The sequence below is a fragment of the Mastomys coucha genome, unplaced genomic scaffold (assembly GCF_008632895.1).
Source record: "Mastomys coucha isolate ucsf_1 unplaced genomic scaffold, UCSF_Mcou_1 pScaffold9, whole genome shotgun sequence".
NCBI lineage: Eukaryota > Metazoa > Chordata > Mammalia > Rodentia > Muridae > Mastomys > Mastomys coucha.
The window spans coordinates 35,741,764-35,752,081 of record NW_022196915.1 but is presented as its reverse complement, the minus strand read 5'-3'; the positions used below and the strand labels follow the sequence as shown (position 1 = coordinate 35,752,081).

General features: G+C 33.0%; 1 protein-coding gene across 1 annotated transcript in view; it reads left to right on the top strand.

Moving 5' to 3' along the window:
• Exoc5 (exocyst complex component 5) overlaps positions 1 to 10,318 on the top strand; it is a 51,883-nt gene that overhangs the window by 22,852 nt on the left and 18,713 nt on the right. The window contains exons 7-12 of the mRNA XM_031362825.1: positions 925 to 1,034; positions 1,650 to 1,694; positions 1,799 to 1,939; positions 2,506 to 2,588; positions 3,448 to 3,657; positions 5,373 to 5,520. Coding sequence (XP_031218685.1) covers positions 925 to 1,034; positions 1,650 to 1,694; positions 1,799 to 1,939; positions 2,506 to 2,588; positions 3,448 to 3,657; positions 5,373 to 5,520 — 737 coding nt within the window. The remainder of the gene's footprint in view (positions 1 to 924; positions 1,035 to 1,649; positions 1,695 to 1,798; positions 1,940 to 2,505; positions 2,589 to 3,447; positions 3,658 to 5,372; positions 5,521 to 10,318) is intronic.

Sequence of the window (10,318 nt, the reverse complement as noted above, 5' to 3'; positions counted from 1 at the left end):
GACAGGAGCATTTAATTCTTATTTGACTCCTTACATGTTTATAGTTTATATTTTTGGATTTGTTTTCATGAAATAAAGTCTCACTATATATCTCTGCCTGTCCTGGAACACATTATGTAAACCAGCCTGGCCTGGAACTCACAGAGATCTGTCTGCCTCTGCCTCCTGAGTGCTGGTGGGATTATGTCAGTCTTTGGGTTGTGTTTTAAGCTATATCCATGCTTCTGAGAAAAAAAACAATCACTGGAATTTTACTAGGCTTCACCTGCAACTGTTTAGTAAGCTATTTCGCAGAACACCAACCACATGTGTTTTCAAGTCTTAGAATAAGGACTTGTATAGATATTTGGATTCCCTAAGAATATTTTTAATCACTATAAATTAATGCAAGGTTCAAACAGTAAATAAAAACTATAATAGCCTTGAGAATATGGTATTAAATCAAGGGCCACATACTATTGTAGGATAAAATTTGACAGTGAATTAGCTGTTATTCACAGTGGATGTACCTGAGTGCTAGTAAAAGCTTTTCTAGTTCTCATTACTTTCCAAAGCTTTAGATTAAAGAATTTTTTTCCTATATTTTGTCATCAGAATTGATGTCTCCTTTTTTTTTTTCATTTAAATATGTAGTCAACTTTTGGCTTAAATAATAATTATAAATGGCTGTTATACTCTGAAGAGTTTGTCAACTCTTACCAGTTTATAAGGTTTTGTGTCTTGAAATACAGATTTGTGTACATTAGTGTATTATATGAGCTAGAGTCACTGTTTATAATCTTTTATAATCTCATGTTTTTGTAATTCTTCCAAAAGAAGATAGACCCATAACCACTATAAATTTTTGTAATCTTTGTAGGCAAAGATTACAGATAAGTTGTATACTTAGATTGTCTTGATGCAGTTGGATGTTTTTCTTTTTAGGTAAATACCATGACTTAGAATGCCAGCTGATTCAGGAGTTTACCAGTGCTCAAAAAAGAGGAGAGGTCTCCCGGATGAGGGAGGTGGCTGCAGTCCTGCTTCATTTTAAGGTAAATGGTAAGATTTTTAACTCAAGATTGGCTTCAAGGTTCTGAAGATTTCATATTCTATGTCCCTCAATTTCCCTTAATTATAGTATAACTATATGACAGTAACTTTATTGATGTTGTTAAATGTTATTTAATGTTTTAGGATTTTATGGTGATTTTAATGTTATGTTAAGGAATTTAAAATAGTTTGGGAAAGAAATCGGCCTTCTTGCTTTTTAATGTATCGTTCTCAGTCAGAAATACTTGTAAGTAAAAAGAAAACCTGACTCTAAATATCTGGTGGATGATAAGAACCAAAGACTACGTGCACAGTGAGTAGGAATCTGGGAGATATTGGGTGTGGAAGACGGATATGGGGATTATGGAGCTCTCTTTCTGGAATCTGCACTGGAAAGAAAAATCTCATTGAAAATTCCTATTAATTTAATCGTGGAAAATAGAACAAGATACCTATGTTAAGTTACTGGATTGTTCTCTAGCATTAATTTTATTTATGTCTGATGATTGTTTATCATTCACTGGGATACAAGGCATAGTTTAATTACATATAATACTTTTGTTGAGATTGTTATTACAGTAGAAACAGGCAATGATAACATTGTTTCTTTTTTATAGGGTTATTCTCATTGTATTGATGTTTATATAAAGCAGTGCCAGGAGGTAATTTTGCAGTATACTTTATTACATTTTATTTTATACTAATTTGTATTTTGAAGCCATTTAAAAATAACACATTAACAATATAAAATAACTCTCGTGTTTAGGGTGCTTACTTGAGAAATGACATATTTGAAGATGCAGCAATACTCTGCCAGCGAGTGAACAAGCAAGTTGGAGATATCTTTAGCAATCCAGAAGCAGTACTGGCTAAGCTTATTCAGAATGTGTTTGAAATCAAACTGCAGGTAACTTTAAGCACTAATGAGTTAAATAGTTTTTAGGGCTGTGTGTATGTGTGTGTTTTCCTATAATATTTTTTAAATTTATTTTTATTATTTTTAATTGTTTTTTGGGTGTGTGTGTCTGTGTGTCTGTGTGTCTCTGTGTGTGTGTGTGTGTGTGTGTGTGTTCCTGCATGAAGAATGCAGGTACCCACAGAAACCAGAGGTGTTAGATCCCCTTGGAGCTGATTATGAGCCACCTGATATGGGTGCTGGGAATTGACCTTGGACCAACCACTGAACTGGCTCAGCAAATTAATTTTTTAAGTTAGCATATCAAGAAATGGGTTGCATAATGGCAGCTTCATGCCACACGTATCCTACCACCCTCTCAGTTTCTCACCTCCCCTAAGGTCTCTTCTCTGTCTTCTTGCTAGGATTATGACTTATACACAACATACTCATGCAATCTTCACAGACAAGATAGATTGTGCTATTTGTGCTTGGATGTTTGCTTTATTCATTTAACATAATGATCCTGAGAAATTATACAACTTAATATTTGCTTAACCGAATGTTGTCTCTTTTAGAGTTTTGTGAAGGATCAGTTAGAAGAATGTAGGAAATCGGATGCTGAGCAGTATCTTAAAAGTCTCTATGATTTGTACACAAGGTATATTATTATCTTATTACTTTTTTGGAGACAGAATCTCACTGTACCTACCTAGCCTGAAACACACTGTGTAGCTCAGGCTGACTTGAAACTCCCCGAGTTCACCGCTTCCACAACATAGACAACTATGCCTTCTTAAGCACATTTTGGATTTTTTTCTCTCCTTTTTTAATTAAAATAGAAAATGGGAAGTATATACGTACTTTGTCAGATAGCAGTGTCCCTTTTAGTTTTAAATGCTTCCTTAATAGACTGGAGTTGCACATAAGTAGAATTCTTATTGAACTGACAAAAGATCTTGCATAAACTGACTTAAGAATTTTGTTTGTAATTTGTGAGCTAGTTTTTGTTGGCGGTGTTTACTTTAAGAATTAGGGCAGTTATATTTGTCTGCAGCCACTTTGTTTTGGGAGAAAGTTCATCTTTGAAACAGCATCCACACTGTCTTCAACAGTGTGAAGAAAAACTTAGAGGTTCATCCACACTGACAAAGACAGAAATGAGGAACATATACTAGAACTTGTCATGCCATTTGGGTACCTTGTAGATGAAGGCTTTACCGCATACATTAGGCTGCTTTTCTACATTGCTTCACAGTCTTTTCCTAGGTCATCTCTATCACTTAATTAGTGTATAGACTATAATGTTATTTGTAACTTTCTATTCTGTTTCATATATAACTTTGTAAGCTGTTCTCTATATCCTAAGTAGTCTCCCAACATTTAAGAAATGATGGTATGATGTAAACAATGGTTTGATATAAACCATTAAAGTCTCTTTATAAATATATATGATCTTTAACATTATTGTTGTATCTAAAATATATATTCATCTTTTTCTCTCTGTTTTCCATGAAAAGAACCACCGGTCTTTCCAGCAAATTGATGGAATTTAACTTAGGTACTGATAAACAGACTTTCTTGTCTAAGCTTATCAAATCCATTTTCATTTCCTATCTGGAGAACTATATTGAAGTGGAGATTGGATATTTGAAAAGCAGAAGTGCTATGATCCTACAACGCTATTATGATTCAAAAAACCACCAAAAGCGATCCATTGGCACAGGAGGGTAGGTTTCTAAAAATTAAATATAGTTTAAAATGGTAACAACATTCAGTTTGGGCAAACTTAGTACATATTAGCTGTCATTAGGATTTCCTGTTAATAGCTCTTCATATTATATGTGCTCAATCCAAACCCTTTCTTGGATCACATGCTGAAATAACCCAAAAAATGATTGAAATTTAAATCAAATACTTTTCAATCAAAATACTATAAAGATAGTACTTGTAATATAAAGGATTCTGTAGTTTCAGTTCCTTCACAGAGTAAATTATTCTGAGTTATTAACTAAGATTTACATCATTTGTATTGAAACTGTGAAGAAAGGAGAAGCTAGTTTACATTTTAGGCAGCCCTGAATTGAGCTTTTTTTTGTTATTTGTACATAAAAACTATTAAATTTATGTTTTAAAGTCTCAGATAATTTGCTTATGAGAAGAAAAAAGTTTGCTGTAAAGTTGGTGACATTTACTTGTCCAGATTGTCTCCCAATTGGGACCCAGTAGATCCTAGGAGGAGGGCTAGCTTCTATGGTGCCTTGTGGAAAGTAGAGTCCACACTTGCACACCCAAGCCTTTCTTGTTGTGGTTAGAGGGTAGAATAATAAATAAAGGTAAGATCTTAATGGCATTTAAAATCTTAAGCTGTTGACATGGCTCAGCTGGTAAAACTACTTTCTGTGTGAGGCTTGATAATCTAATTCCGTTTCCAGAATCCACGGTAGGAGAATTGACTCCAAAACGCTGCTCTCTGACCCTTTTGCACCTGCATGCATACATGCATACATACATACATATCTAATAAATTTTAAAGTTATTGAGTTCTTATGCCAAATCAAAATCTTTTTATTTCAAAAAGCTAAAACCTAAAGAATAATCATAAGATTTTAAAAAGGAGTTCATAGTAGCCTCAGCTATATGTTCTAGTAGCAAAAATAGTTTAACCAAGAGATATCTACATAGTAAATGTTCCAAGTGATCCTTAGTTACTAAGGAAAGCTCAGATATACTTAATAAATCTAGTTTAATAGAGTGAAGGCATGAGCAATATATTTAAATAGTTGTGTTTTTAAAAGCACTACATTTTTAAAGTTTTTATGCAAGACTACTTCAAGTAGTCTTATAGTTATTTGTTATGTAGTAGAATAGCTTCTTGATCTGAAATTCTGAAGCTGCAAAATGACTTTAAAGACCATAACTTTAGAGGCTGGAGACATAGTTCAGTGTTTAAGAGTGCTGTTCAGTCATAAGAACCTGAGTCCAAATCCTTAGCACCTGTATAAAAAGCCAGGCGTGGCTATATACACGCCCGTAACGTGAGCACTGGGAGCAGGGAGCAGGGAGCAGGATCCGTAGGGTTTACTGACTGCCATCCTCTCTGCAGATGCAGTGAGAGACCCTGACTTGGGGATTATGGTAAAGAATGACCAAGCAAGATTCCTGACATCATCATCTGGCTTTTTGAGAGCAAACAGGTGCATGCTCCCACACACACTTGTGCACATACTCACCAAAGATGAGAACTCCAAATTTACCCTTTTTTGATGAAAATCATTTAAAAACTAATACTTGTAATTAGAATTTCAGTCTCTTGGTTATTGGTTCATTTTGAGTTTTGTTTTTTTTTCTTTTTTGTTGATATATGCTAAGGTTGAGAGTATTTGCAGTTAAAATCTAAATATAGTAACCTCTTTTTTTTTCATTTGTTTTTATGGTGTACTAGTATTCAAGACTTGAAAGAAAGGATTAGACAACGTACCAACTTACCACTGGGGCCAAGTATTGATACACATGGTGAAACTTTCCTATCTCAAGAAGTGGTAGTTAATCTTTTACAAGAAACCAAACAAGCCTTTGAAAGATGTCATAGGGTAAGAATAGTAAATTAATTTTTAAGATATAGTTGTATAATTCAAGTTTTACCTCATTTATGGGAAAATGTACTTCCTGATTAGGACCAACTAATTTTTTAATATTAATTTTTAATTAATACAGTTTATACAAATTGCATATAATTATAGGTACCATATGAAGTTTTGATAAAATTATATGAGTAATATTCTAATCAGGATGGGCACATGTATTCTCAAACATTCATCGTTTCTTTGTGGTAAAAACATTTAAAATCTCTTTTAATATTTAAAAGGACTTGTAGTATTTAAAAGTATATAGAACATTGTTAATCTATTGTCATCCTACTGGTGGGGTAAAACACCAAAATCATTTCTCTTCACTAATTGACAGTACTGTTCAGCAGCCTTTCCTCATTCTCTCTATCTCTTCCCACTCCCTCCTCAGCCACTACTGACTGTATTCTACTGACCATGAAATTCTCTTCTTTTAGATCCGGCATATGAGCAAAATCATGCAGTATTTGTTGTTCTGAGACTGGCTTATCTCACTTAACATGTTTTCCAGTTCATTCCCCATTGTGCAGACAACAGGATGTTAATATCTTTTCATGGCTAAAAACTGTCCCTTTGTATGTGTATATACCAAATTTTCTTTATCCACTATTTAAAGGATACTTAAATTGATTCTGTCTTTTGCCTGTTGTGAATATTGTTGCAATAAAATTGGAATGCAGAGCCCTCTTTCAACAAGTAAAAATTTCTTTTCCTTTTTTCTATATGAAGTAGCGGGACTATTGGATCCCCCTTTTTAACTTTTTTAATATTTACTTATATTATTCATATGAATATACTGTAGCTGTCTTCAGACACACCAATAGAGGGCATTGGATCCCATTACAGATGGTTGTGAGCCACCATGTGGCTGCTGAAAATTGAACTCAGGACCTTTGGAAGAGCAGTCAATCCTCTTAACCACTGAGCAATCTCTCCAGCCCCACTTTTTAACTTTTTGAGGAGCCTCTACACCATTTTTCATGATAGCTGTTTACATTCCCACCAACAGTGTAGAAATGTTCTTTTTTTCGTACCCCCACCAGCATGTTACTTTTTGTCTTTTTGCCTTCCTAACTGAAGTAAAAAGATCATGTTTTCACTGTGTTAGTGCCTTATATATTCTTCATATTAACCTATGATTATTAGATTGTATAACTGTACATATTTTCTCCTCATTCTGTAAGTTTTCTTTCATTCTTTGCTGTTTCCTGTACTGTGTAGAAACTTTATAGTTGAATGCAATCTTGTCTGTTTTTACTTTTGTTTCCTTTGCTTTGGGGGGGTCTCATTCAAGAAGCTTTTATCCATTCCAATGTTATGAAGTATTTTCACTGTCTTTTTGTGTTTTCATAGTTATAGTGGTTACATTTAAGGCTTTCATCTAATTTGAGTTAATTTATATCTATGATTAGAGATAGTAAGTACCTGCATACTATCCCACACCAACTGAACACAGTCTTTCTCTAATTTGTCTTAACATTTTTGTCAGATCAAAAAGAAACTTTCTGTGGCCAAACCTGGGGCATCATTAATCTATGTATATAATGTAATTCTTTAGGGGATAGTTTAATAATGTGTCCATTTAGCCACATAGAAGCAGTGGATTCAACACTAGGGTCTGTTACCTTGGCCATGGGGCCTTTCACCAAGTTTACACAGTACTAGGCCTGAACTCACTCATGTGGAACAAGCTTCAGATCCCATTAGAACCTAGTTGGTTGCTTCCATAACAGTCATACCACTGTTCTACCAGCTTATTACTCATTCCTGATGAGTTTAGGTTTTCTGCTCTTTTACAATAAGGTGTATGTGTCCTAAAATATATCCATTTCGTCTAGACTATCAAAGTTGTTGACATACCTTTATTATGATAATCTATAATCCTCTGCATTTTTAGTTTCCATTATAATATATACTTTTTCATCTTTGATTTACATATATAGAAATTTTTGTTTTTCCTTTTTCTGAAAGGGTCTTACTCTGTAGCCCTGGTTGGCCTGGAATTCACTATGTCACTATGTTGACTAAGCTGGCCTGGAATTCACAAAGACCCTCTGCTTCCTGAGTATTAGAATTGACATTATTCATGACCATACTTAGCTCTTAGTCTATTTGTTTTAATTGTTCTTCTATTTATTTTGAGATGATAGTGTAATTACATTATTCTCCATCCCCTTTCCTCACCCTTCTTTACTCTTTAAAATTTATGGCATTTTTATTAATTATTGTTATATTCTTAAATTCATGAATACAACCTTCTCAGTCTATTTAATGTTACTTGTATGTATATTTTCATAACCAAATTGACATACCATTCCGTGGGGAAGACTGTGTCTCCTGTCTTCAGCGTTCCTTAGTTGCCTATAGTCCTTTGTGCAGTGCTGAAGCCTCCAGTTCTCCCCTAGTCCCATGTTAGCATATCTGTTGTTGTCCTTGTTCAGGTCATGTGTTGTTGGTGGACCTCATGAATGTAGCTTCTGACATTTCTAGGAGACATACTCTCATAGCAAACTTGAAATCTAAAAATCAAAAGTAGTAATAACTAAATGTAAAATGGTACATTTTTAAAAGTCCATGTTCCTTTGGGTCTTATAATCTTTTTCTCCTCTTCCATAACCATCCTGGAACCTGCAGTACAGTAATTATGTTGTAGCTGTATTTGCTGAGACTTAAGTCTGCTTTTTTTTTTTGTATTTATTTTATGTATATGAGTACACCCTTGCTCTCTTCAGAGACACCAGAAGAGGGCTTCAGATCCTATTACAGATGGTTGTGAGCCACCATGTGGTTGCTGGGAATTTAACTCAGGACCTCTGGAAGAGCAGTTGGTGTTCTTAACCCCTGAGCCATCTCTCCAACCCCCCTTAAGTCTGCTTTTTAAAACATAGTTATTTGTTGCTGTAAACTTCTTGCCAGTACTGCTTTATCCACAAGATACTGGTTATTTCCATTATCATATATATCAAGAAAAAATTCCTTCTTTATTTATTTATTTATTGCTGATTTAGTTGTTTAATTTCCAAAGTTTTCTTGTTAGTAATTTTATTTAGGAAAATACTCAACTTTTAAGAATTTATTCAAATTTGTTGTATGTCTCCTATCAATAATAAAAAATGTTCCATGTGCTGTTGAGAATATATATGCAAAAGCTTTTGATTGATATGGTTAGTAACTTCATGGTTAAGGTAATTTAGTCTAGGGTTCAGTTTGATTATGATACGTCTTTATTGGCTAATCTGTCTTTTGGTGGTTGACCCATCTAGAAAGTGCAATATTAAAGCCCCTTTAAGGGACATTATTGTATTGGAACATATCTTTTCTTTTCAACTTGTTAATATTTATAAATTTGATTGTTCTAATATTGGGTAATTTCAGTTGTTAGTTCCTTTTGTTGAATTAGTTCTATCATTATATAATGACTTATCCTCACTTTTTAGCTTTTATTTGATTTAAATGATTCCTGATTTTCATTGGGATTTCATTTCTGTAATACTTTCCTTTTCTTTCTATAATATATAGTTGTCTTTGGAGGTAAAATGGGTTTTTTGTTTATATAAGTAGAATATAGTTGAGTCCTTTTAAGATTCCACTCAGCCATTCAGAGAATTTAGTCCATTTACATTTAGTATAATCATTGATTGGCAAGATTTTACAGCTGCCATTCTTTTTGCTTGTTTTGTTTTGTTTGCTTTTTTAAAGTTTCTTTTTCCGTTTTACAGTTTTTCTTTGTAATTAAATGATTTTTATCTACTAGTGTATATTGATGCTTTATTATTTTTGACTTGTCTATTAATAGGTCTATGTTTCATAGTTATGATGTCACTTAAACATCTTTCAATTATAACAAGCTGTTTTAAATTGATAGCAGTTTAGCTATTGATTATAAATGTAGGAGCAAAAGAAGAAAGAATAATAAAAACCTTTCTAATGTATTCCAATTCTCTCTACATTTTCAATTTTTTTTTTTGTATAAGTAGTTGGGTTTTTAAATTTTTTTTGATTTAATTTTTATAGCATTATGATATAAAAAGTTGTATGATTTCAATTTATCTGAATTTGTTAACATTTTAAAACATATTTTAATTAAGTAAATAGAATTAAATCACATTCTTGTTTCCCTTTTATACCCCAACTCCTCCTAGAGATGCCCCCTTCAATACCTACATCTTTTTGTCATATTCTTTAAAATTTATAAAATATTATAACAATAAAAATGAGTATTATAAAAGTTGTTTGATATAAAACAACAATCAATTTAACAGTGTTATGTAGCTGCTTGTCTACAATACTGAAAATATATACGCTTTCCTCAATATAAATTTTAAATAACTCCAAACATATTAACTGTATATTTCAAAATAATACATCACTACTAGTATTTTCTTAAATGATCACAAATATATGAAGTCTTTTTGTTTGTTTGTTTGTTTGTTTTGTATTTAGTAGAGCTTAAAATCTTGGCTCTTACTGTGGTACAAGCCCAAAATAAGAACAATTTTTAGACATTAGATTTCATTGTAATAAGGCTGTACTTTAATGACCCTCACATCACCAAAGGATTTTACCTCCATCGTAGCTAAGCTGAGAGTTGACAGTTTTTCTGTGCCAAGGAATGACTTGTAGGCACAATTTTTGGATACAGACTTCCTGCTGTGGTCAAAGCTATTTGCTTGAGTGAGTGACTTTATTCTCAACCCACAGAGAACAGGTTATATTCATTTAAGAAATGGTGTAGGTATTAAGATGGTCTATCCATAAAATC